This window comes from Brassica napus, chromosome C7, assembly GCF_020379485.1.
Source record: "Brassica napus cultivar Da-Ae chromosome C7, Da-Ae, whole genome shotgun sequence".
In the NCBI taxonomy this organism is placed as follows: domain Eukaryota; kingdom Viridiplantae; phylum Streptophyta; class Magnoliopsida; order Brassicales; family Brassicaceae; genus Brassica; species Brassica napus.
Window position 1 is genome coordinate 28,752,035 of NC_063450.1, and position 26,754 is coordinate 28,778,788.

At 37.2% G+C, this 26,754-nt stretch overlaps 6 protein-coding genes and 1 long non-coding RNA gene across 7 annotated transcripts; 5 read left to right on the forward strand and 2 right to left on the reverse strand.

Moving 5' to 3' along the window:
* The first annotated feature begins 19 nt into the window (after positions 1–19).
* LOC106390319 (cytochrome P450 81D1) lies at positions 20–1,886 on the forward strand. Its single transcript, XM_013830756.3, has 2 exons — positions 20–1,066; positions 1,147–1,886. The coding sequence occupies exons 1-2, from the start codon at positions 179–181 to the stop codon at positions 1,765–1,767; spliced, it is 1,509 nt and encodes a 502-aa protein (XP_013686210.1). The 5' UTR covers positions 20–178; the 3' UTR covers positions 1,768–1,886.
* Positions 1,887–2,639: 753 nt separating this feature from the next.
* On the reverse strand, positions 2,640–3,340 carry LOC125589869 (WD40 repeat-containing protein HOS15-like). The gene is made up of 2 exons (XM_048762486.1): positions 3,119–3,340; positions 2,640–3,026 (listed from the first exon to the last, which is right to left on the reverse strand). The coding sequence occupies exons 1-2, from the start codon at positions 3,194–3,196 to the stop codon at positions 2,640–2,642; spliced, it is 465 nt and encodes a 154-aa protein (XP_048618443.1). The 5' UTR covers positions 3,197–3,340.
* Positions 3,341–5,419: 2,079 nt separating this feature from the next.
* Positions 5,420–7,479, forward strand: LOC125589870 (serine carboxypeptidase-like 11). The gene is made up of 3 exons (XM_048762487.1): positions 5,420–5,807; positions 5,948–6,090; positions 6,331–7,479. Exons 1-3 carry the CDS (start codon positions 5,677–5,679, stop codon positions 6,336–6,338), a joined length of 282 nt encoding a protein of 93 aa, XP_048618444.1. The 5' UTR covers positions 5,420–5,676; the 3' UTR covers positions 6,339–7,479.
* Positions 7,480–16,467: 8,988 nt separating this feature from the next.
* Positions 16,468–17,001, reverse strand: LOC125589871. The gene is made up of 2 exons (XR_007326061.1): positions 16,871–17,001; positions 16,468–16,753 (listed from the first exon to the last, which is right to left on the reverse strand). It is a non-coding gene; the product is annotated as an uncharacterized LOC125589871 (long non-coding RNA).
* A 124-nt stretch (positions 17,002–17,125) lies between these two features.
* On the forward strand, positions 17,126–22,036 carry LOC106428900 (cytochrome P450 81D1-like). The gene is made up of 5 exons (XM_048762488.1): positions 17,126–18,172; positions 18,252–19,448; positions 19,824–20,018; positions 20,108–20,453; positions 21,752–22,036. Exons 1-2 carry the CDS (start codon positions 17,285–17,287, stop codon positions 18,870–18,872), a joined length of 1,509 nt encoding a protein of 502 aa, XP_048618445.1. The 5' UTR covers positions 17,126–17,284; the 3' UTR covers positions 18,873–19,448; positions 19,824–20,018; positions 20,108–20,453; positions 21,752–22,036.
* Positions 20,858–21,628, forward strand: LOC125590536 (glutathione S-transferase T3-like). Its single transcript, XM_048764135.1, has one exon. It carries the CDS (start codon positions 20,858–20,860, stop codon positions 21,626–21,628), a length of 771 nt encoding a protein of 256 aa, XP_048620092.1.
* Positions 22,037–22,661: 625 nt separating the features above from the next.
* On the forward strand, positions 22,662–23,774 carry LOC125590537. The gene is made up of 2 exons (XM_048764136.1): positions 22,662–23,265; positions 23,362–23,774. The coding sequence occupies exons 1-2, from the start codon at positions 22,662–22,664 to the stop codon at positions 23,772–23,774; spliced, it is 1,017 nt and encodes a 338-aa protein (XP_048620093.1).
* The last annotated feature ends 2,980 nt before the right edge of the window (positions 23,775–26,754 follow it).

Here is a 26,754-nt window from a genome sequence, read left to right on the forward strand (position 1 = left end):
ATTCACGGACAACAACAGCCAAACCACCTGTTGATAAACATTAAAATAAAAAGCACGAGGGCAAAAAAACAAATCGCCCAAGCGTGGGGCACGTTCTACATGGTTGACTCTAGACTCGATAATAAAGCTGTATATGTGCGTGCATGCACCTGAATGAAAAGCAACCAAATCAGACGAGATGTTTAATTTTCTTTCATTCGCTCTGGTCGTCGGATTTATTGCAGCCGCGGCTTATCTTTTCCGATCAAAGCTGAATCTTCCACCAAGTCCGATAGGTTTCCCTGTGATCGGACACCTCCACCTGCTCAAAGATCCCATGCATCGTTGCCTTCGTGACCTCTCTCTAAACCTAGGTCCAGTGTTTTCGCTCAAGCTTGGCTCTTGTCGAGCCGTGGTCGTCACGTCAGCCTCCGCAGCTGAGGAATTCTTAACTCACGAAAATGATGTTGTTTTCGCAAACAGACCTACCAGTACTCTCTTCAAAATCGCTGGTTACAACAACACGATAGTTACCGTAGCTCCCTACGGAGACCACTGGCGCAACCTCCGCCGTATCTGCAACGCCGAGATATTCTCCACCGTTCGTCTCAGAGAATCCTTAGGGATCCGGAGAGACGAAGTGAGGTCTCTGCTTCGGACGATCCACGCCGCCGCCGCGGCGGCCACATCAAAAGGAGGAAGTAACTTGTTGGAGCTACGACCGTTGCTTTATGGGTTTACCTTGAACGTTGTCATGAGAATGGTCGCTGGAAAAAGATACTACGGCGAGGAAAACGTGGATGCTAAGGAAGTGCAGGAGCTGATCAGAGAAACTTTCGAGCTCGCAGGGTTAACTTACGTCGGCGACTTTCTTCCGATTTGGAAGCTGTTTGATTTCGATAGATACATTAAGAGAGCCAAGAAACTTGGCTCCAAGTTGGACAAGTTTTTGCAGGGACTGGTAGACGAGAACAGAGCAAACAGGGGAAAAAATGAGTTCAAGAACACCATGATCACTCATTTGCTTACCCTTCAAGAATCACAACCTGACTACTACACCGACGAGATCATCAAAGGACTCGTACTGGTTCGTGGATTTTTTTTTTTTTTAAATACAACTCAGTTATTAGAAAAAAACATGAAGATTGCATCGTACAATTTTTGCAGGTGATGTTATCTGCTGCGGCGGAGACAACGACTGTGACATTGGAGTGGGCTATGGCTAACCTTCTAAATCATCCAGATGTTCTAGTGAAAGTCAAGACGGAATTAAACAACGTCGTTTCGAAAGAAGGGCGTTTGATGGAGGAATCTGATACTAGCACTTGTACATATCTCAATAGTGTGATCTCGGAGACTCTTCGTCTCTATCCTGCAGTGCCAATGCTGGTTCCCCACGCGTCGTCCCATAATTGTAAAGTTGCTGGGTTTGATATTCCACGTGGCACATGGCTACTCATCAACGCGTGGGCTATTCAGAGAGACCCAAAGGTATGGTGGGATGAGCCCGAGGCTTTTAAGCCGGAAAGGTTCGACAGTAAAGAGTCGAAGATGCAACATGGTAAGTTTCTACCTTTTGGTATAGGTAGAAGAGCGTGTCCTGGAATGGGGCTGGCCCAAATTGTATTGAGCTCAGCTTTAGGGTCGTTGATCCAGTGTTTTGATTGGGAGAGGGTTGAAGACATTGCAGTTGACATGTCGGAAGGAAAAGGTCTTACCATGCCTAAAGCTGTGCCTTTAGTTGCCAAATGCAAGTCTTCTCCTATCCTAGACAACCTTGTTTTTTAATTTCTTGTATTTTATCGACGATCATCGACATGCATTGCATTGTTGCTAATAAAGAACATTTTTCTTTTGTATTTCTTGAATAGTTTCAAGAAATTTAATTTTTTTAATCATCGTCTCTATAGGTCCATGAATCGAGATTGCTCACTCGATTTCCTCTTTACGTTTCTTAAATCCCAAAATTATTATGCCTAGTCCCAAATGTTGAAAGAAAAACGCTCTAGATATTTCTTTTCTTCCTCCATTAAGATTCCACGTAATAAGTTGTATCACTTCAATTCTTAGGAAAAACAAGAATTATAAGAACAATTTTTCTTATTAACTTTAGAAACTGCTCAAAACTAAAGTTCTCAATATGTTTTTCTTAAGATCATATGGAACGCCTCTCCATAAAACCTATATTTATATGAAAGAAAATTCCGTTTAACATGTGAGATATGAAAAACACAAACATAGCCTAAATAGAAAACTTCATTTTCCTATTTCTAGATTTCCTTATTGTGTTTATCTTAACATATTAAACATCTAATAATATGTTAAGTTTCCATAAGCTTGGAATCATCCAACATTTACCCCCTTAATTCCAACTTAAATTAGGGAGATCAATTTCTTGAACTCCGATTAAGCTCATCATTTGCTTGAACTTAATCCTTGCTAATGGCTTGGTAAGTATGTCGGACTTCTGCTCAACTCCCGGTACATGCTCCACTTCAATTTGCCCATTCTCCACACACTCACGAATGAAGTGATACTTCTTGAGCACATATTTACTCCTTCCATGGAAAACTGGATTCTTCGTTAGAGCAATAACTGATATGTTGTCGATCCTAAGCTTGACCTTCTCGCTTTCTTTACTTAGTATCTCATTCAACAATTCACTCAAGCTTCTTTTCGTAGGCATTTTCCTTCTCTATCTTCTCCATTTTCATGTCCCTTTCCCTCTCTAACTTCAGTCTCTCCCCCTCCAATGCTTCTCGTTCAATCTTCTCTCTTTCTCTCTCCTTTTCTCGTTCCATCTTCTCCCTTTCCCTCTCTCGTTCCTTCTGTTTCTCATGCCTATCCTTATCCTTCATTCGGCTGCAATCTCCATCATGTTCTCGTTCAACCTCCTTCTCATTTTCTTTAGACCTTTCTCTGTCCTTCTCCTTATCCCTCTCTTTCCTCTTACTCTCCCTCAGCATCACCTGCAACTCGTTTACATCCTTTGAGATCAGATCCAACGGTTGAAAGAATGAGAATTCCTCGTCAATGTCTGCTGCCCCCTGCGAGCAATACAGCAAAAACAAAGCTAAGTCTAACCAGAGCAAACACTGTAAAGAAACCACAAGAGAAAGAAGAAAAAAGTAACTATTACATTGCTCAAATTAGCTTCCATCTCCATGTAGTGGAGACCTTTCTGAACAAACTTGACAAGAGCACCAGGTGGAACCATATTCCCATCGATGTTGCATTTATTAATCCTTGCCTCGTAACCTATAGTGAATGCAGCGTGTGTAAACCCTACAAATACGAAGATTACGATTTAAACAGAGCCTAAACTACAACTACCATAGGTTAGGTTCTACTGAAAACTTCTAAGGTACATGCACCAACGATCCTGAAAACTACAGTTTGTTTCGTATAATCGGTGAAACCCTAAGACGAATGCATGAAATCCCCTAAAAGAGGTTCAAGTTCGTAAAACCATACAATGTCAAACACAATTCGGAAGAGAGTCACCTAATAACAACGACCTGAGAGTCACCTAATAACAACCTCACACCGATTGTCATCAGACTCCTCGGTTCTCCACGTGAGCTGTTTGTATTTGGGCCTGATCTCTTGCACCCAATTCCAATAGCCTTTTGCCTTCGATCGATCTTCTTTATCTGGCCCAGTCAATGTGACCGTTAAAGACGTTAGCTCTTTTGAGATTCAAACGTTGAATCATACGTCTTCACATATTTTTTAGCAAAAAAATATTTTTTACTAAAAACCTTTTTATTTATATGAGTACGCTAAAAATTATTTCGAGTGTTCAGCTGTCACTCTCTTAATCAATGGTGTCGATAAAAGCTGAAAAACTTATCATCGTTAAGTGGTGATGAATGGTTACTCCTGTGAAAATTTTATTCAATTCATTCTCCTTACATTATTCAATTACAATAGATCCTTAAATAACATAAGAAAGAAAGATCTAGAGATCTTAGAAAGATCTAGAGATCTTCTGAGAAGTGGCGGATCCAAAAATGTTTTTAACTGGGGACACAATATATTTATAAATTAATAAAAAAATTAATCAAAATTATATATAATATACTATAGGAATAACTAACAAAATTAAGTTTAAAGTATTATTCTACATTTAAATTTGGTATCATGAAATTATAAACAAAACTAATCTTAACTATTTTGGATTTTAAAGTTTTTATTTTAATATTTATTTTTTCAAAAATAATTCAGGTATCTTATTGTCTAAATAGTTTATCGGAAATTATAAATATTATTCAACCAATGATGTAAAATAAGTGTTATATATATATGTGAGTTAGGTAAATTGCTTAAATGAAATGTAAAAGAAAATAATAGTTAGAAAGACAATGTAAGAAGAAGAAAAAAGACAGACAGGTGATATAAATGAAATTTGTAATAAATTAAATGTAGGAAATAAGTTGTCTTTAAACTCTGTTACAATATTAAATGGGACTCGTACGAGAATATAAAGCAAAAGGAAGAAATAGGCGAAAATGGGTAAAATAGAAGTTGATAACAGGGTGCATCGAACCTTCCTCCAAAGTTCAATAGGGGCATTATAATGCCACTGAGCTACGAATCTCATATTATTCATGATAACACAAACGGTTAGCAAAAGTAGTTGGGATAGGATTTGAACAACTACCTCGTACCTGTGAACGTGCATTTTCCCCTTGAGATAGGATTTGGATAAGAACAAACAGAACGATCAAGAATGTTCTGAATCGCTTACACGTGCTAATAATTTCTAATGATAAGAGCTAGAGAAGTCGGATACCTTTTTATATTATCTGATATAATTGGATACTAGGTGTTTTCGTACACCATATATGGAAATAAAAATTTAAAAATTTAAATTATATTTAAAAATAAAATCTTGTTAATTTTTAGATTTCATTATTTGCTTATAATTTTTAATTTAATCATATGTAAAAAATAAGATAAAATAAATATTTTTAAGCAAATTATATTTATTAACATATATGTATATATTTAAGATTATAATCATGGAAATTTTTTTAATCTATTTCTTTTGGTTGAAATATCTAAATCAAATTCTATAAAATTAAGAGAATTTTTTTTTAGGTATATAACTATCAAAACATAAAACAAATAATATTTATAATATTTGTCGATATTAAAAAGAAGCTAATCGTATTGTGATTATAAAATTAGAATTTTGAAAAATAAAACTGCATAAAAATTGAAAGAATTGTTTTAGTAATAAAAATTATAAAATTACAAAAATATAAGCAAAAATGACATTTCGAAAATTGTAAAATATTATCGATTTATACTATTATCTTATTTATTGTTATGTTAATGATGATCTATGATTTATTATCATATTATAAAAAAAGTAAAAAAAAATCATCATTGAATATAAACGTCCCCTTCACAATTAGTTTCAATATATGTCATCATTGTTAATATGTCATGTCATTATTGTTAGTATGTCATTTTTTTTTTCAAAATTACTGTATTGATCACTTTTCAATAATGTTTAGGGATTATTAGTTTTTAACAGCTGCACACTGACCACATGAACTAAAACTGTTGCTCATTTATGTCATTATTCACGGTGATGAATGGTTGCTACCTATATAGATCCCTTTTAACCCGTAAAAGACTCGATACTTTTTGAACACAAAAGACTCAATATTTAGAATTTTAAAAAGAATGAGTTTGACGCTAAAGCTTCTGTTTCTGGTTCTACTTCTTTTTGTCTCGAGTCATCATGTTGATTCTGGCTCTATCGTCAAGTTTCTTCCCGGTTTTGAAGGTCCTCTTCCTTTTGAGCTTGAAACGGGGTTTGTAAAATGTTTATTTTTTCCTTTTTACCAATGTATAATATATGAAAAAGAATAATAATAATATACTCTGACCAAAATAATAATAATACGTGTGTTTGAGTTTGGAATTAGTAATTTGCTATTCTTGTAAACGAAAGGTACATCGGTATTGGTGAGGAAGAGGATATACAATTGTTCTACTACATCAAATCTGAGAATAATCCAATAGAAGATCCTCTTCTTATTTGGTTAAATGGTGGACCTGGATGCTCTTCTCTCCTAGGACTTCTTTTTGAGAAGGGTAAAATCTATAAAATATATTCATTTTATATCATCATTTTCAATGGTTTTTCTTAAAGTGGTAAGAAACCAAAAATAGGACCTCTGGCTTTTAAGTTCGAGGTTTGCAATGGAAATCTCGCTTTTTAGGTCTCTACAACATATTCATGGACACATGTAATGATGGAAAGTACGTTCATATGTCGATCATAAACCCAATGATCTATTTTGATACTTTTCGTAATCTTCATCACATTTTCAGGTGGCTAACATACTATTCTTGGATCAACCTGTTGGATCTGGCTTCTCCTACTCAAGAACTCCACTTGATAAAACTAGTGACACAAATGAAGTTAAGATGATCCATGAGTTTCTTCAAAAGGTAATAATAATATGGCAAACTTGAGTGTCTTCTGAAAGCCCTTGTATGTCTTGTAATCGGTGGCAGATCCGGAAACAATTATGAGTCAGGTCAGATTTTATTAACTACAAAAGAACTTAGGCTGAAATTTGTAACTTTAGCTAACCGGAAGAAAAATCTAGCTTCTCTCTCCTTTTTCCTCTGTTCTCTCTCTAGGATCTTTCACAGAGGAGAAGTTGAAGAAAAGAAGCGTTGCGCTGGTTCCTTTCCGGCGACTCATCGCCCGTGGTTGGGCCCCTTCCGGCGTAGCATCTTCTCTAGATGGTCGGCCGGCTTTTGGATCTGGAGTCCGCGCTTTCTTCTCCGGCGTAGGACTTCCGGTTCAGGTTTTTCCGGTTACGGTCTCATCCGGCCGGATCTCAGTCTTCGGCGTTGCATCTATCTCGGTGAACGTCCGGCTTTTGCTTCTGGCGCCCTTACCTTCTTCTCCGGTGTTGGACAGCCGGCTTTTGTCTCCGTGTCACGCTCCTCCTTGGTGGTGATGGCGGCCTTTTATCGGGTCTTCCCGATTATGGTTTAAATCTACGGTTCCGTGGTTTCCTTGGTCCTATCGATTCTCTTTCCTTTTATCCGTTTGATTACGGCTAAGGGATCGATTGATGTCGATTGTGTTTTCGAAGCGTAGATCCTCTGAGCGCCCTGAATTTCAGCGAAGACCGTTCTGGATGGACGGTTTTTTCTCCGTTAAGGCTCTGTTTCGTCGGAGTTCCTTCCAGCCGCTTCAGTTTCGCCGGAGGATGACAGCTCTCCATCGTCTTGACGCGTGTCCAGTGGTTGCTGGGCAACCGAACACGTGGTGGACGCGGTTGGCTTTTTTCTTCAACAGGGTACCTCTTTGGGCTTTGGGCTCAAAGTGTCTGTTTGGGTTGGGCCTTTGCGTTGGGCCTTTTGTTAAGTTTTTTTTGGCCCGTAGATTGGACTTTGTACTTTCTTGTAGGGCTTGTTCCTGTTGGACTTGATCTATTAATAAAATTCCAGTGGAAAAAAAAAGCTAACCGGAAAACACAATAGTTTATAATATTTATACTTGTCTTTATTGTATTGCATCTATAAATATATAGTAAATTTTTAACAGAACAAAATCATTGGACAAAAACTTCATGAAAAACTGAAAAGCTTATAAAAAAGTTTTCTATAGCAGTTATTGATAATTTGGCACGAGCCAAATTTTAATTTACATAAAATTGGTGAAATATGTAAAGAAAAATTAGAAAAATAAATTTATAGAAAAGAGATTTTACTCTTACATTAAAATTTAGATCAATTGTTATCCTTAATGAATAATTATATAATTATATTATATAATTGAAAAGAAATTTTTTTATTAACAGTTTTAGATTTATCTATTAGATTAGATAATTTTGTAGTTGGATTAGATAATGATTATAAATTAATATAATAAAAATTATCCAAAAATAAAATATAGCTTAAAATAAATAAGATAATTCATGATTGTGTTGTTATCCAAAAATAATATTTTTAATCATAAAAAGTTAAAATTAGGAAATAGAAAATTCAATACTAGTCAAGAATTTTTTTTTAATGAATGTAGTTTCTACATAATTTTCAAAACTATTTATACTACATAAGTACTTACAAAAAGTTTAATGCAATAATGAGCCAGGGTCGGGTCTGGATACAAGCCCATCAAGCATTTGCTTGAGGGCCGATCAATATAAAAACAATTTTGGGGCCAATTTCTCAAATGTTTAGGTTGTAGAGATAGTGAGAGCAACTGTTATTTGAGTTTAACTGTTCGGTGTCCTGGGTTCGAAAGCTAACTAATGCTCATTATTATTTGAAGTTCTTTTTTTGCACTAAGTTACAGGGGCCAAATTTTTTTCCTCGCTTCTACTTTTGCAAATGTCAGGCACGGCCCTGTAATGAGCTTATATGTTTAGATGAAATTTTTTCATATATAAATTATGTAATATTCAATTTGATTTTTTAAAAAATAAACAATAATTTATTATAATGAAAAAATATTCGTAGTATGAAATGTCCGCATGGGCTAAACACAGTAACATACTATAGTGGTTTGGATCCACGCCAGAAAAAAAAATATTAAAGAACAAAAGGTGAAAAGGATAAATTACAAAGGGGTCCATGAACGTATAACTACCAAAAAATTTGGGGACATTAGCTGCAATTTAAATGGGGACGGCTGGTTGAGCAAAGAAAAAGGGACAGCTGACCCGACAAGCATTAAATTGATATCTCCTCAACTAAACCAAAGGATAAATACCAAAGGGTATACCACTCCCCATTGTCAGTCTTCGACCGACAAGGCCGGCCCAGAGCAGTTGTGACTCGAGCCATCGCTTAGGTCCAACGCGAAGGGGCATTTTTTTATCAGTTTTTTCATACTAAATTTATTATTATTTATAATTAAACCAAATTTATATAAAAATAATAGTAATAAATGTAAAGCTTTTACTCCTGTTTATGAATTTTATCAACAAATTTATTGATTAAGAATATAACCAAATTATTATTATTTTTAAAGCCTATAAACCTTATATTAATGGAAACTGTCAAAAATATCATTTTCAAAGTATCACTTTTCATGTTTATACTAAACACTTTTACCCTCATCTTTAATGAAGGGTAAAAGACATTTATAACCTTTTCATTAACTTTGACAAAAAAAACATATGGTTAACTTATCTAAACTTAAAACATCAACTCTAAACCCTAAATCATCAACTCTAACCCTAAACCATGAAACATCAACTCTAAACCTTAAACCCCGAAACATCAACTCTAAACCCTAAACCTTAAACCCTAAACCTTCAAATCTAAACACTAAAACATCAACTCTAAACCTTAAAAGTAAACCCTAAACCCTAAATCTAAACTTAAAACATAAACTTTAAACCCTAAATCATCAACTCTAAACCCTAAACCAGGAAACATCAACTCTAAACCCTAAACCCCGAAACATCAACTCTAAACCCTAAACAATAAACCTTCAAATCTAAACCCTAAAACATCAACTCTAAACCCTAAACGTAAACCCTAAACCCTATATTTTTCTGAAATTCGAACCCTAAACCCTAAAACCGTAGACCTTCAAATCTAAACCCTAAAACATCAACTCTAAACCGTAAACGTAAACCCTAAAACCCTACAACACTAAACCTTCAAATCTAAACCTTAAAACATCAACTCTAGGGTTTTAGGGTTTAGGGTTTATGATTTAGGGTTTAGAGTTTAGGGTTTAGAGTTGAAGGTTTAGGGTTTAGGGTTTGGATTTGATGTTTTAGGGTTTAGGGTTAATTTTTTATGGTTTAGGGTTTAGAGTTTACTTTTTAGGGTTTAGGGTTTAGTGTTGATAGTTTAGGGTTTAGAGTTGAAGTTTAGGGTTTAAGGTTTGGAGTTGATGTTTTAGGGTTTAGAGTTGAAGGTATAGGGTTTAGGGTTTAGAGTTGAAGGTTTATGGTTTAGGGTTTAGAGTTGATGTTTCGGGGTTTAGGGTTTAGAGTTGATGTTTCAGAGTTTATGGTTCGTATTTAAAAAAAAAAGGTTTAGGATTGATGGTTTAGGGTTTTAGGTTAGAGCTTCCATTGATGACAAGATCATGTCTTCCTTCCTTAGATAACCTTTTGTGCTAGAGCTTCCATTGATGACAAGATCATGTGAGCTAACCGAGAATGCCACTGACTTGTTCGGTCAACCAAGTTGAAAGATGCCTCTTCGTTAATCTCTTTGACTGAACCCTGTAGATAGTATAAACCCTGATCATATTTACCGCTTAAAACCTTTCGATTTCCTTTGTAGAACACCACCTTGAAGCCTTCACCGCTGTACTTACAACCTGACTGCTCTAACTATCAAATTTCTGCTCATTTCCGGCATTTACCTGACCTCTCAGAGTGATTACCTGACTCATACTGATTATCGTACCATCTGGATTGTTTATTGTGATAGTACTTAGACCCTTCACCATGCAATGCGTGTTTTTCCCATCATGACTTTATTTTCTTCGATCTCTTGAAAGTCTGACAGTACTTCTCTCCTTGTTGTGGTATGGAATGTGCATCCTGAATCTAATACCCAATCACCGCTCGACGCCTGTGGACTGGCAGTCAAAGCAATAGAATCCGGTAGCTTTATCGCTACATTTGCAGAAGTTGATGCCTTGCCATTATCATACTTCTTGCGCTAAGGACAATCCTGCTTCTAGTGGTTTTCATCTCCACATACCCAACATGCCTTAGGAGAAAACTTGGGTTAGAATTTGATCTAGATTTGTCGTAGTCTCTGTTCTTTCCATGGTTGATGTTGTTTCGGTGTCCATTCCTATCTGACCTTCCTTTGGACTCCATGTAAAGACCTTCAGACCCCTGTCTAAACCTATTCAATGACCCCTTCTGTCTGAACTCAGCCTCCTTTAGGTATGCTGAAGACACCACTGCATTAACCGTCAATGTCTCCTTGACATTACCACACTTTAAGGTATGAACCAGAGGTTCATATGAGGATGGAAGACTCGCCAGGAGCTGTATGGCTTGATCCTCATGACTCACCACAATCTTTAGACTAGCTAGATCCGCTATCAACTTCAAGAATGTGTCTAGATTTTCTTCTATTGACTTGCGCTCTTCCATCTTGAAGCTTGCAAAGATTTGCTTCAGATAAATCATGTTTGGTAGGGATTTTGTCTGGTAATCCTGCTCAAGAAACTTCCACATTCCCTACGCTGTAAGCTCGTGAATGATCTTCCTTAAGATTGTGTCACTCAAGCATGTACCCAGCAGATTCTTCACTCTTATGTCCTTCTCTGCTGCTTTCGGATCAACCTTAACCTCCTTCACCTATGTGCCATCGTCTTCTTTAGTCTCAGATGTTGATGTTGATTCTTTTCTTAACACGGAACCAAGACCTTGAATCTCTAATTGTCCCAACAGCTTGTACTTCCATAAACCGAATGGATGTTATTTTTAAGAAACTGTGGTATATGGATATGGTTTGGTATATAAACCGATCAAACCGAATAAACCGATCAATTAAAATATAAAGTATAAGTATATGTAAATTATATAATATAATTAATAATATATACCTAATTTATTTTATTGGTATGATCTTCCAACTTAAATGTTTATTTTAGTTATTTAATATTTTATTTTAAGTTCAAATTTTTTTTTATCAAATTAAAAAAAACATATTTTTTACTTTTTTGTTTAATAGTATTATGGATTACTGTTATTTCTTACTTTTATTCTATAAAACTATTACTGTTATTAAATAAATATGTTTACTGATTATTTAAATAGTAAAATAAAAAATAGATTATTTAAAAACCAAAATATCGCCATGTTATAATTAAATTTAAAGCCGATATCTAATCTTATAAAGTAAAATTCACAAAATATTTTAAAAGATAAATATATTTACGGTTTTTTGGTATAAAACCGAATAAACCGAATAAAATGAAAACCGACGGTATATAAACCGAACCAAATCATATTAAATATGGTTTTAATAAGGTAGATATTTTTTATAAACAGAAACACCGAAAAACCAAAAAAGCCGAACCGATATCCGGATTGAACACCCGTAATGGCTTCTTAGTTATGTGAGTCATATATCATATTACCCTATGCATATGATTAGTTTATATTTAATATAAAGTAATTAACTTTTCACTCATATATATATATATATGTTTTTAATTTATAGGTGAAAGATAGTTTGGCCAGAGGTTTTGTGTTCGATGATTGGATACGCGAATTTGTGCGGGGACCAAACTATGTGGTCAAATCATATCCAAAATATTGTACGCGAGGATATGCATTCACAAGGAAAGGTCATTCTAGGACAACATATGATGATGGTGTTTCGTCTTGTTCTGGCGACGATGTCTACTATGACAACATAGAAGAAATATTGGAAATCCAGTTTCCTGGTATGGTTGGATTGCGGTGTGTAGTATTATATTGTGATTGGTATGACACCACCCCAGATAAAGGAGTGAAGACTGATGCGTTTGGAGTTACATCGGTTCATTCGCGGCGGAAACTTCAATATTATGATCCCTTCATTCTTGCTTCGTAAGCTGATCAGGTATGTCAATTTATTCATAATTAATGGTTTATATTTTACTAATACCTTGTATAATTGATAGGTGTGCTACATCAGTTACCCTCGGGTGACGTACAGAGACGATCCATGGGTCACTGTAACGCAAATCAACCCAAGAGGACGAGTGGATGGAACTTCTGATAATGAACCATTACAACCAGACTCTACCAGCAACTTGAGTGCAGCTGAAGATTTGGCAGATGTTGAACTCGTTGAGAATTTTACCGAGTTTGGACTTGATGCTGTTGTACATTCAGAGGACGAAGCTGAGGTTGGGGAGTTTGATAAAGATTCCGAAGATTCTGATGATTCTGATTAGGAATTCTTATTATTTGACTTGTATTTATTAGTTGTTGTAATTACATACGTTTTTTTTTTTAAACATGCCCGTCGGTATTCCGTCGGTATTCCGTCACTATATACCGACGACATAGCGACGAAATATGGTTTCATTCTAAGTGGACAAGTTCCTCGGAAATACCTCAGAATATACCGAGGACATTCCGACGAACTTGTTAAATTCGTCGGAATGTCGTCGGTATATTCCGAGGTATTTCCGAGGACTTATATTTTTAAAATTTTTCATATCAAAATATATATAATTGGATACCGAAACTATGAAAATAACACATAATACGTGTTTAGTATTGTATTAGATCGTAATCGTTCAAATATAACAACTCATTAAAATATTTATGTATGTATATCATGGTTTTCATAACATCTCATCATAACACTCATATACTTATACAATCATATTCATCTAATCTTATACTACAAAAATGTTTTTGTGTAAATCGTGTTATGTAAACATTTTTATAGTTAAATCTTTATGCAAATACTATATATATTATCAAAGATTTGGATTTTGCATTTAGAAAGTTGTGTTCAACCCCTAAACACTACGTCGTCGGAATTCCGTAGGAAAAACTCGTCAGTAATCCGTCGGAAAGTACCGACGACTTTCTAACGGATTTAATATCCGACGAAATTCCGACGACATTACTAATTCAGTCGGAAATCCGTCGGAATATCAAATTACCCGGGAAAAGAAACCGCGTGAAAATTTTCGCGAATATATATTTAATGATTCCGACGAAGTTCCGACGGATACGTGTCCATCGGAATCATTAAAGATAAAAACCCTAGACACTTCCTTCTTCGTCATTTCCGCCTCTCTCTCTAAACTCTCTCCGATTTCTCTCTCTTTGACGGCGACTCCGGCGATTTGCGAGCTCCCATCTCCGGCGATATGCGAGCTCCCATCTCCGGCGATTCCTCTTCCCACCGTCAGATCTCTTCCCCACTCCACAAATCATGTAAGATTCTATAAAACCTTTGTGTATTTCAATTTTTTAGGGTTTAGGAAGTTTGATCTTAGGATTTAAGGTTGTTTGATTGAAAACTTTAAGATTGAATGGATAGTTTAGGATCTATTAGTTAGGATTGTTGTTTGGATTTTTTTTTGGATTGAAAACGTTTTTGTATTTTTAAAATTGTTTTTGGGGTTTCCAGTAATATATTATATATAATAAAACGTTTTTTAAAATTTTTATATATATTTAACAACCTTTTCTATATTTATAAACGTTTTATAAATATTTTTTTATAGAAAAAATGATTTTTTATTTTTTTATATAAATAAAAACGTATATATATATTTTTTTTATATTTAACAACCTGTTCTATATTTATAATTTTTATATTAAAAACGTAAAAATAATTTTTAATATATTTAACAACCATTTCTATATTTATAGTTTTTTTAAAACATTTATAATTGTTTTATACATACATATATATATATATCATTTTTATATTTAAATATATAAATTAAAACATTTTAAATAGAAAATCATTTTTTAATATATTTAACAATCTTTTGATGTATTAACATTTATTTTTTAGGTCCGAGGAAGCACACCATTCCGCATCCCTTCGTTCTGCACCCCGTGGCGGCCGAGGTAGTTCAGCGAGCAGTTCCCGTCCATCGGGATCATCTCACGAACAAAACTCGGTACCCGCATATGTTCCTGCTCCCGCTCCATATGTTTCCGCTCCAGCTGCTTAGGAGGATCCGAGGGTCATGTCAGTTCAACAATTGGTTCAACAACCAGGTCGAGAGCATCTCCCGGTTCTCCATCCCAACCCACGACCGGGACATACAACTTGGTTAGTATTTTTATTTTATTTGTAGTGTTTTTCCATTAATTAACTTTCTAACATGCATTTTTTTTAAAGGTTCGACAAGTCGATCAATGGCATTAGCAGGAGCATCAACAATATGATGTATTTCATGCTCCATACCGGATATTCAAAGTGGAGTGTGATTCCTCGCGACGACCGGGAGTTGTGGTTTCGTTAGTTTGCGGTAACTCTTCAGTTTTTTTAAAGTATTTTTCAAAATTTTTAATATATATCTACTAATTAAATTATGTGTGTTTTGTAGCAAGAGTTCACTTGGGAGTCTGGTCTCACGGAAACAGTCCGTCAGAAATTCAACGAAAAGGCCATGGACTCTTATACGAAGCAAATCAACGCTTGGAAGACAGTATGGCAGAAGAACAAGAGGCCACGGTACATCAACGGGACGGTGTGGGAGCAGTTGATAATCCATTGGGAGGACGACACTGCAGCGACGTCTCGTAAGAACTCCAAGAACCGGAAAAGCGATCGTGGCGGGAAAGGTATGTATGTGCACAACCTCGGCGCTTGCTCTATGTCTACTTTGGAGGATCAACTTGTAAGTTCTATTTTTTTTTAATCTTTATATTTATTTAAATAAATATTTTTATATATTCTTTGGCTAATGACTATTTTTTAGACTGAAGCAAATGATGGTAATCCCGTTGATCGTCTTCAACTTATTAAGGAAGCTCACACTAACAAGAAGACGGGTCAAATTCAGGACGCCGTGATCAGATCCGTCGTTGACTTGGTGGAAACTCAAAAAGAAGCTCTTCTATCTTCTCAGCCTCTCTCTGATGGCGTCGATTCTATGGGAGCTTCAACCAACATGTTCCGATTGCAAATAAATGAGATGGTCGAAAAGGTAATTTTTTATTAATATATTTATTTTATAATGTAGTTTACTAACTTTAAATATTTTTGTTGGCGGTTTCTAAAAGGAAAGGAGGATGTTTAGTTGGGTTGGCCCGCCGTGCTTCTTCGTATCCGGCGTCTTCTTCGCAAGTTCCGTATACCGATCCCATGATTCTGGAGCAGCTACAGAACAAAGATGAACGGATTGTGGCATTGGAGGAGCAGAACGCCACTATCCTTTCTGAGAATGTCACTATCCTTGCTCAGCTAGAATCCCAAAAGAAGACCAACGCCGAGATATTGGAAAAGCTAGATCGTTTGTTGCCTTCGGGTTCTTAGTTTTTTATGAATTTTAAAACTTGATGAATGATATTGGAAATGCTAGATCGTTTGTTGCCTTCGGGTTCTTAGTTTTTTATGAATTTTTCTATTTAAGTTTCTATGAATTTAAATTCTATAATATTATTAGTTTTAAATTTCAGATTTTGTGTATTTATTAATTTTTAATATAAAAAAATATTTATAAATGCAAAATTTATTCATATTTAAAAATCGTATATTCTGACGAATCTGAGTCGTCAGAATATACCGACAAACCGGTTCGTCGAAATATACTGACGAATCATAGTCGTCGGAATATACCGACGAGTACAAGTCGTCAGAATATACTGACGAATTTTTGCGTTTCCGATGAATTCTGTTCTCGGAATATGTTATCGGAGTGTCGTCTGAAGTTCGTCAGAATGTGGTTTATCGGTATTCGTCAGAAAGTCGTCGGAAACTCTGATGAAATTCCGACGAATTTTTTTTTTCCGACGAAATGATACCGACGACCACTTTCGTTAGAAATTCGTCAAATTGTCTCTATTCCGATGAACTTGTGACGATTTTGTCCGTCAGTATCCGTCTGTTTTCTTCTAGTGAAAACATAGCTCAGTCTAAGACTGTAAAGGAACCACAAGAGATAAAGAAAAAAGAGTAACTATTACACTGCTCAAATTAGCTTCCATCTCAATGTAGTGGAGACCTTTCTGAACAAACTTGACAAGAGCACCAGGTGGAACCATATTCCCATAGATTTTGCATTTATTAATCCCTGCCTCGTAACCTAGTGTGAATGCAGCGTGTGTCAACCCTACAATTACCACTCAAACAGAGCTTAAACTACAACCCAATGATCCTGAAATCCAAAACCCCTTAGCTTGTAGCTATCAGAACAGATACAATGGGAGAGATTACAGAGAAGGTTTACCTGATTCCTGAAGATATCGGAATATCAGAAAATTCAATTCGACGGAGGTTAGTGAAGACATCTCCTACGGCCAAATTCGACTGAGTCGGAGTAACCCAGCTGTCCACAAAACAAGTCGGTGATATGTTGATCTTCTCCGACGTATCTAAACCGGGTGTAATTAAAACACAATGGGCCTAACATTATCCAATAACTGACTTATTGGGCTAAGCCCATTTAATATGTCATCATCAATAATTCACGGACAACAACAGCCAAACCACCTGTTGATAAACATTAAAATAAAAAGCACGAGGGCAAAAAAACAAATCGCCCAAGCGTGGGGCACGTTCTACATGGTTGACTCTAGACTCGATAATAAAGCTGTATATGTGCGTGCATGCACCTGAATGAAAAGCAACCAAATCAGACGAGATGTTTAATTTTCTTTCATTCGCTCTGGTCGTCGGATTTATTGCAGCCGCGGCTTATCTTTTCCGATCAAAGCTGAATCTTCCACCAAGTCCGATAGGTTTCCCTGTGATCGGACACCTCCACCTGCTCAAAGATCCCATGCATCGTTGCCTTCGTGACCTCTCTCTAAACCTAGGTCCAGTGTTTTCGCTCAAGCTTGGCTCTTGTCGAGCCGTGGTCGTCACGTCAGCCTCCGCAGCTGAGGAATTCTTAACTCACGAAAATGATGTTGTTTTCGCAAACAGACCTACCAGTACTCTCTTCAAAATCGCTGGTTACAACAACACGATAGTTACCGTAGCTCCCTACGGAGACCACTGGCGCAACCTCCGCCGTATCTGCAACGCCGAGATATTCTCCACCGTTCGTCTCAGAGAATCCTTAGGGATCCGGAGAGACGAAGTGAGGTCTCTGCTTCGGACGATCCACGCCGCCGCCGCGGCGGCCACATCAAAAGGAGGAAGTAACTTGTTGGAGCTACGACCGTTGCTTTATGGGTTTACCTTGAACGTTGTCATGAGAATGGTCGCTGGAAAAAGATACTACGGCGAGGAAAACGTGGATGCTAAGGAAGTGCAGGAGCTGATCAGAGAAACTTTCGAGCTCGCAGGGTTAACTTACGTCGGCGACTTTCTTCCGATTTGGAAGCTGTTTGATTTCGATAGATACATTAAGAGAGCCAAGAAACTTGGCTCCAAGTTGGACAAGTTTTTGCAGGGACTGGTAGACGAGAACAGAGCAAACAGGGGAAAAAATGAGTTCAAGAACACCATGATCACTCATTTGCTTACCCTTCAAGAATCACAACCTGACTACTACACCGACGAGATCATCAAAGGACTCGTACTGGTTCGTGGATTTTTTTTTTTTTAAATACAACTCAGTTATTAGAAAAAAACATGAAGATTGCATCGTACAATTTTTGCAGGTGATGTTATCTGCTGCGGCGGAGACAACGACTGTGACATTGGAGTGGGCTATGGCTAACCTTCTAAATCATCCAGATGTTCTAGTGAAAGTCAAGACGGAATTAAACAACGTCGTTTCGAAAGAAGGGCGTTTGATGGAGGAATCTGATACTAGCACTTGTACATATCTCAATAGTGTGATCTCGGAGACTCTTCGTCTCTATCCTGCAGTGCCAATGCTGGTTCCCCACGCGTCGTCCCATAATTGTAAAGTTGCTGGGTTTGATATTCCACGTGGCACATGGCTACTCATCAACGCGTGGGCTATTCAGAGAGACCCAAAGGTATGGTGGGATGAGCCCGAGGCTTTTAAGCCGGAAAGGTTCGACAGTAAAGAGTCGAAGATGCAACATGGTAAGTTTCTACCTTTTGGTATAGGTAGAAGAGCGTGTCCTGGAATGGGGCTGGCCCAAATTGTATTGAGCTCAGCTTTAGGGTCGTTGATCCAGTGTTTTGATTGGGAGAGGGTTGAAGACATTGCAGTTGACATGTCGGAAGGAAAAGGTCTTACCATGCCTAAAGCTGTGCCTTTAGTTGCCAAATGCAAGTCTTCTCCTATCCTAGACAACCTTGTTTTTTAATTTCTTGTATTTTATCGACGATCATCGACATGCATTGCATTGTTGCTAATAAAGAACATTTTTATTTTGTATTTCTTGAATAGTTTCAAGAAATTTAATTTTTTTAATCATCGTCTCTAGGTCCATGAATCGAGATTGCTCACTAGATTTCCTCTTTACGTTTCTTAAATCCCAAAATTATTATGCCTAGTCCCAAATGTTGAAAGAAAAACGCTCTAGATATTTCTTTTCTTCCTCCATTAAGACCACCCGCATCGGAGGTTTATGAGAGAGTCATGGGCTCGGTATCATAGGCCTTTTCGATTAAAAGAAATGAATAAATGGGTTTCAACCCGTGAACCGGGTCTTCCAAGTGAGCCCGTATGATACGGGGTCATGCCACGCGGCGCAGAGGGAGTGGCTACGCGATCTCGCGTGTTGAGTGAGAAAAAAAGGGTTTCGCGTGAAAGATCCCATTTTCCCTTCTCTCTTCGAAATCTAGGGTTTCTCCGTCTCTGAGGCAATTTCGTGTCCGAGTCCAGAGCCGGAGATTTTCTCGATCAATTCGTCGTCGGAGTCACTCGTAAACGCTCTCAGGTGAGTCTCAATCACTCCGAGGACGAGATAGCTTCGATTTGATCTCGAGAGGTTTCTAGGTTAAGGAAGTCGATTTGGGGGTTTCGTCTTAGGGTTGAAAATCGAGAAGGGGGTTTCGATTTCTTGGTTAAAATCGACATACGGTTTCCTTTTAGGGTTCGTTTATCGTGGATTTCATTTCGATTTGGGGGTTTCGTGTAAGGGTTCGAAATCTAAAAGGGGGTTTTAATTTCTTCGTTTAAATCAACATACGGATTTCTTTTACTGTTCGTTCATCGTGGATTTGAATTGGATTTGGGGGTTTTTAGTTAGTCTTTCAATTTTTTTTTTGTTTCTCGGTTGCTTCTGTTCTAATTATTTGTTTTCATGATACAGATGGATCCCGAAGCAGAGATAAGAGACACAAAGAGAAGAAAGGAGCACATCGATATGCTTTCATACGTGTGTGATTCAGAACACAGGATTCCGACGAGGTGTCCCTGTGGTGGGAGTATAATTCACGAGGTTTGTGGGAAGGAGGAATACGACACTCTCCCCGGCAAGCGTTTCTTCACCTGCATAAACTACGAGGTAAAAAACGGGTTCTTGTCTTTTAAATTATGTCTTCTGTTTTTGTCTGTTAATTAACAATCTGATATAGTTTATGTGTTGTTACCAAGGCTGATGGTTTTCATTATCGTCAGCCTTGGGTCATTGGTGTGCAGGAGCATATCGAACGGCTCACAAGCCGTGTGGAGGAGGTGGAGGCGGTGATCAAGTGGGTGCCAGAGGTGAATAATAAGATTAAGAGTCTGGAGGTAATCTGACTTCCCACTTTTGAATTTTGTTTTGTAATTTTTTTCTTATATTTTATACAGTGACTAACACCATCTCATTGTCATTTCCTTGTACAGGCAGAGGTAAAAGCCCTCACTGTGGAGGTTGATAGGCTCACTGGGAAGGTTTATAATCTGACCGTGCAGGTGGATCACTTGGAGAAATGCTGCTTCGACTGAAAACACAAAGGTAACCACACTATAACTAGAGTTGTTGCGTAATGAATTTGAACTTGAACTAGAGTAGGTTAGAGTAGTAGTAGAATTAAAACTTGAACTGAACCAGAACTGAAGTAGTTGTGTAGTTAAGTTAAGTGTAATCAATTTTTGAATGGTCTGTGTGAACTTGAATTTAAACTTGAACTAAACCAGAACTGAATTTAAACTTGAAATAATTAATTTGAAAACCTGATTTGATGTTTATTGAATGGTCTGTGTGAAATAGTTGTGTAGTTAAGTTAAGTGTAATCAATTTTTGGTGGTTAGAAGGTGTTTACTTCCTTGTACTTTCAAACCCAAAAGTAGTTTAAAAACCTAGCTAATCGACATCTTAAAACACAAACGAAAACTTAAAAACTTCAATACTCAACCAAAATGGATCCTTTTCCCCTAAACTCTCCCGGCTTTGTTAACCTGCTTACTTCCCAGACCACTCAGCCAATAGAAATAGGATCTTCTGAGGTTCCCAAACCTCCGGAAAGGAGGAAGTGGACAATCAAAGAAGATTTGGTGTTGATCAGTGCTTGGTTGAACACCAGCAAAGATCCAATAACCAGTAATGAGCAGAAGCTAGGAGCATTTTGGAAGAGAATAGAGGAGTACGTGAATGCTAGCCCTCTGCTCGTTGGCTCCATTCCTAGGGAGTGGAGTCAATGTAAGCAGAGATGGGGAAGGGTTAATGAGCAGGTGTGTAAGTTCGTGGGATGTCATGAAGCTGCTCTGAAGGAGCAGGCGAGTGGACAGAATGAGAATGATGTCATGAAGGTGGCTCATGACATCTTCTTAAATGACTACAAAGCCAAGTTCAGTCTTGAACATTGTTGGAGGGAGCTTCGGTTTGATCAAAAATGGAGATCACACAGTCTGACATCAAATGGTGCAAAGGAGAAAAGGAAGGAAACTGCGGATGAGGTGGGTCGCGAGGAAGATGTTAGACCTCCCGGAGTCAAGGCTAGCAAAGCAGCAAAACGCAAGAAGCATGGTAATGAAGCAGCGTTTGATCAGATCGAAACCATTCTAGCAGCCAAGAATATGTTATCCTTATCCAAACAGAAAATACTTGATAGGTTGCTAGGAAAAAACGCTGATACACTTACAGATCAAGAGCTTGCTCTAAAAAACAAACTCATATCTGAATTGCTTTAAGTTGGTGAGTGGTTATTTATTTTTTGAAATTTATAGTAGGTTGCTAGGAAATGCAGTGTATGATGTTTATGTTTAAATCTTTTCCTTGATGTATATTGATATTGTAACTGTTGTGCTTTGTAGGTCACCAGTTCAAGGAGGAGGATGCGTGGATGGTTGCAGGTCTCTGTTTCTTTATGTATCAAATCAAGTCACGGGTGGTAATGTAGTAGTAGGTAGTGGTAGGTTATGTAAGATGGAATCACGGGAGAGTGTAGTGTTTTCCAACTTTCTACACTCGTTTTATGTATGTATCAAATCAAGGGTATGTCCCCACGGCTTTGCTTTTGTACTCACAGGTGTATGTACCCACATGCTACTTGCTTCAATGTTTTTCTATATAAATGACTATGTGTTTCATTCTATTTATCTCATTCATGCATTTTATCAAAACTATCTTACCAACTATGTGATACATCAGTTTGATTCTTCTTACCATCAGCCATACTTTTATCAAAACTATCTCACCATCTCGGAATCTCACCAACCAACACCACTACGAGAATCACCAACCAACACCACGAGAATCACAACAACAATCAAACAAGAATCACCAATCAACACAAGGAATCAACTCTACTACTCCTCAACCCCACAGATCATCTCTACCATTCAACAGAGGTAAGTTGAAAACCAAAAATTCTAAGTAATGAACATATCCTTAAATAATGAAATTCTAAATTCTATATTATCATATTTAAAACCAAAAAAAGGTTTATAATTTACTAAAGTTAAAACCCAAAAAAAAAAAGATTCAAGAGAAATAAACAGATTTATAATTTTAATGAAAAACTTTACTAAGGTTAAAACCAAAATAATATAAAAAAAAAACTAAGGTTAAAACCCAAAAAAAAATGAAGAGAAATAGAGAAATAAACTTTAAAAGAGGAAAAGCATACCATATATAAGAAATAAAAATTTGTTTTAAAAGTTTATTAAAAATTCCTCCCTATTGCCTTTTGCAGGAAAAATATTACAATAAATATCATCAACAATGTCTTCCTCATCAAGTGATGAAGCGGATGAAGTTTTTGATGAATTGGTCGATGAAGTAGTTGATAATTTCATCGATACAGTAATTGATGGTCAAACCAACAAACCAAAGAGGCGAGCTTATATTGAAAGAGATCGAGAACTAGGGCACATTCGACTATGCAACGACTATTTCAGTAATAATCCAACGTACACACAAGATATGTTTAGGCGGCGGTTTCGAATGAACAAGCCATTGTTCCTTCGCATTTTCGACCGTCTAAGTACTGAAGTTCCGTACTTTCAGAAAAGAAGAGATGCTACCGGAAGGAACGGGCTATCTCCACTTCAAAAGTGTACGGCAGCGATACGTATGCTCGCATATGGTCAGTCAGGAGATACATATGACGAATATCTCCGGATGGCTGACAGTACATCACGTTTATGTTTGGCAAAATTCACTGATGCAATAATACAATTGTTTGGGGATGAGTATCTACGAACACCTACAGCCGAGGATCTTCAGCGATTACTCGATATTGGAGAGGTACGGGGATTTCCGGGGATGATAGGCAGCATCGACTGTATGCACTGGGAGTGGAAAAACTGCCCAACAGCTTGGAAAGGTCAGTTCACACGTGGTTCGGGAAAGCCGACAATTGTCTTAGAAGCCGTGGCATCACAAGATCTTTGGATTTGGCACGCTTTTTTCGGCTTACCAGGTACCCTAAACGATATCAATGTTCTTGATCGGTCTCCAGTTTTTGATGACATCTTACATGGTCGAGCCCCTAAAGTGAAGTTCAAGGTCAACAACCACACTTATCGTATGGCCTACTATCTTACCGACGGCATTTATCCTCCATGGGCAACATTTATCCAATCCATCCCACTTCCTCAAGGTCGTAAAGCACATAAATTTGCAGAAATGCAAGAATCCGCCCGAAAAGATGTCGAACGGGCTTTTGGAGTATTGCAATCGAGGTTTGCAATTGTTAGGAACCCAGCTCTACAATGGGACAAGGAAAGGATAGGAAAAGTAATGATAGCTTGTGTCATATTGCACAATATGATAGTAGAGGACGAACGAGACGGATACGCTCCAATTGATACATCTGAGTTTGAGACAGGATAGTCTAGCAGAAGTTCACAGGCGAGAAGCAGAGATAGTGTTAATGTCACCCCTGATATGTTAGCCATGCGGAGAGAAGTTCGAGATAGCGACAAGCATCATCGTTTGAAAGCTGATTTAGTGGAAAATATTTGGCAAATGTTTGGTGATGAAGATGAATAAATAAGTTATGTATGTTAGAAAAATTTCTCAATTTATGTAATGTACTTTTAATGTATTGGATAAAATGTTTTCATAATTTTAATAATATGTTTTAATATTTTATTCGTCTTTTTTGAATATTTTAAATTTTTTTTTTTTTTAAATTAATATTATTATTTTATTCCTATGAACTCCTTCTTCGGGTTCACTAATGCAGAAAACAGCATATCCGAGTTCATAACTGTTCATGGACCCACGAAAAATATTAAAAAATGTTGGTGAAACCCAAAGGGGGTTCACCAATGCTCATGCTCTAAGATTCCACATAATAAGTTGTATCACTTCAATTCTTAGGAAAAACAAGAATTATAAGAACAATTTTTCTTATTAGCTTTAGAAACTGATCAAAACTAAAGTTCTCAATATGTTTTTCTTAATATCATATGGAACACCTCTCCATAAAACCTATATTTATATGAAAGACAATTCCGTTTAACATGTGAGATATGAAAAACACAAACACACTACAAGAAAACAGGGGGATTCTGATGGCCGAAATCGTCGGAAATTCGTCGGAATAGACCGATTCCGACGAATTTCCGACGAACCCGTCCGTCGGTATCGTTTCGTCGGAAAAAAAAAATTCGTCGGAATTTCGTCAGAACTTCCGACGACTTTCTGACGAATACCGAGAAATGTCATTCTGACGAACTTCCGAAGATATTACGATGAAGACACACGAGACCAGAGTTCATCGGAAAAACTACGTACCGACGGAGAACGTTCCTCGGACAATTCCGACGTAGCGTGTTCCTCGGGGTATTCCGACGAACTTTGGGCGTCGGAATTTACCGACGGACAATGGTCGTCGGAATATACCGACGAACCTCGTTCGTCGGTATATTCCGACGAAATGTGGTTCGTCGGTAAATTCCGACGGATATATGTTCGTCGGTATATTCCGACGACCATTGTCCGTCGGTATATACCCATTTTTTTTACCAATTAATTTTGCATTTTTATATATTTTTTGATATTAATAAATTAAAAAAATCAGAAATTTAAAACTAATAATATTATATAATTTAAATTCATACAAACCGAAATAGGAAAAAAACATTCAGAAAGTTTAAAATTCATACAAACCGAAATAGAAAAAAAAAACATTCCAAAAGTTTTAAAAAGCCGAAATAAACTAAGATGAACTCGAAGACATCAAACGATCTAGCTTCTACATAATCTCGGTGTTGAACTTCTTCTGGGATGCCAACTCAGCAAGGATAGTGGCATTCTCCGAACGGATAGTGGCATTCTCCGAAAGGATAGTGGTGTTCTGCTCCTCCAATGCCCCAATCCGTTCATCTTTGTCATGTAGCTCCTCGAGAATCATGGGATCGGCATACGGAGCTTGCGAAGAAGATGCCGGATACGAAGAAGCATGACGGGCCAACCCAACTAAACGGCCTCCTTTCCTTTTAGGAACCGCCTACAAAAATATTTAAAATAAGTAAATAGGGACAAGTAAGTAATCGACATTATAAAAAAAATATATTAATAAAAAAATTACCTTTTCAACCATCTCATTTATTTGCAATAGAGACAGGTTGGTTGAAGCTCCCGTAGAGTCGCCGTCATCAGAGAGAGGTTGAGATTGAGAAACTATTTCAGCTTCCACCAAATCAACTACACCTTTGATCACGGGGTCCTGAATTTGACCCGTCGTCTTGTTAGTGTGAGCCACCTCAATGAGTTGGAAACGATCAACGGGATTACCGTCATTTGCTTCGATCTAAAAAAAACGCCATTATTAGCCAAAAAATATATAAAATATTTATTTAAAAAATATAAAGATAAATAATAATAAAAAACTTACAAGTTCATCCTCCTTAGTTGACATAGAGCAAGCGCCGAGGTTGTGCACATACATACCTTTCCCGCCACGATCGGTCTTCCGGTTCCTGGAGTTCCTAGAAGACGTCTCTGCAGTTTCTTCCTTCTCCCAATGAGCTATCAACTGCTCCCACACCGTCCCGTTGATGAACCGTGGCTTCTTGTTCTTCTGCCAAACTGTCTTCCACCGTTTATCTGCTTTGTGTAAGAGTCCATGGCCTTTTCGTTGAATTTCTTACGGACTGTTTCCGTAAGATCGGAGTGCCAGTTGAACTCTTGCTACAAAACAAACACAATTTAATAAGTAAATATATTGAAAAAAATGTAAAAACTTAAAAAAAATGAAGAGTTACTATACCGCAAACTGACGAAACCACAACTCTCGTTCGTCGGAACGGATCACACTCCACTTTGGATATCCAAAACGGAGCATGGAGTACATCATCTGGTTGATGCTCCGGCTAATGCCATTTTTTGACTTGGTGAACCTTTAAAAAAATACAAGTTAGCAAGTTAATTAAAGGAAAAAATATAACGGTACAAATAAAAAAAATACTAACCAAGTGCTATGGCCTCGTCATGGGTTGGGTTGGAGAAACGGGAGATGCTCTCGACCTGGTTGTTGAACCAATAGATGAACCGGCATGACCCCCGGATCCTGTTGAGCAGCAGCGTGAGGGGCAGCGTGAGGGGCAGCGGGAGCTGGAGCGGGAATATATGCGGGAACCGAGTCATGAGACGATCCCGATGCACGGGAACTGCTCACCGAACTACGTCGAAGACGGGCTGCGGGGCGGGCTTCATCCTCGGCCCTAAAAAAAAAAATTAATACATCAAACATATTTTCAAATCATTTCTATTTTTAATGTTTTCATTTATATATTTACAAAAGGTTTTATAAACGTTTTAAAAAAAACTATTAAACCTTTTATTATACATAGTTTATTACTAG

Excerpts from the sequence above, each read along its gene's own strand:
- LOC106390319 (XM_013830756.3), top strand. The coding sequence starts at position 179 with ATGTTTAATTTTCTTTCATTCGCTCTGGTCGTCGGATTTATTGCAGCC. Across the intron at positions 1,067-1,146 it reads TCATCAAAGGACTCGTACTG|GTGATGTTATCTGCTGCGGC; the intron begins GTTCGTGGATTT and ends CAATTTTTGCAG.
- LOC125589869 (XM_048762486.1), bottom strand. The coding sequence starts at position 3,196 with ATGGTTCCACCTGGTGCTCTTGTCAAGTTTGTTCAGAAAGGTCTCCAC. Across the intron at positions 3,027-3,118 it reads TGGAAGCTAATTTGAGCAAT|GGGGCAGCAGACATTGACGA; the intron begins GTAATAGTTACT and ends TATTGCTCGCAG.
- LOC125589870 (XM_048762487.1), top strand. The coding sequence starts at position 5,677 with ATGAGTTTGACGCTAAAGCTTCTGTTTCTGGTTCTACTTCTTTTTGTC. Across the intron at positions 5,808-5,947 it reads CCTTTTGAGCTTGAAACGGG|GTACATCGGTATTGGTGAGG; the intron begins GTTTGTAAAATG and ends TGTAAACGAAAG.
- LOC106428900 (XM_048762488.1), top strand. The coding sequence starts at position 17,285 with ATGTTTAATTTTCTTTCATTCGCTCTGGTCGTCGGATTTATTGCAGCC. Across the intron at positions 18,173-18,251 it reads TCATCAAAGGACTCGTACTG|GTGATGTTATCTGCTGCGGC; the intron begins GTTCGTGGATTT and ends CAATTTTTGCAG.
- LOC125590536 (XM_048764135.1), top strand. The coding sequence starts at position 20,858 with ATGGATCCTTTTCCCCTAAACTCTCCCGGCTTTGTTAACCTGCTTACT.
- LOC125590537 (XM_048764136.1), top strand. The coding sequence starts at position 22,662 with ATGTCTTCCTCATCAAGTGATGAAGCGGATGAAGTTTTTGATGAATTG. Across the intron at positions 23,266-23,361 it reads CTGCCCAACAGCTTGGAAAG|GTACCCTAAACGATATCAAT; the intron begins GTCAGTTCACAC and ends TCGGCTTACCAG.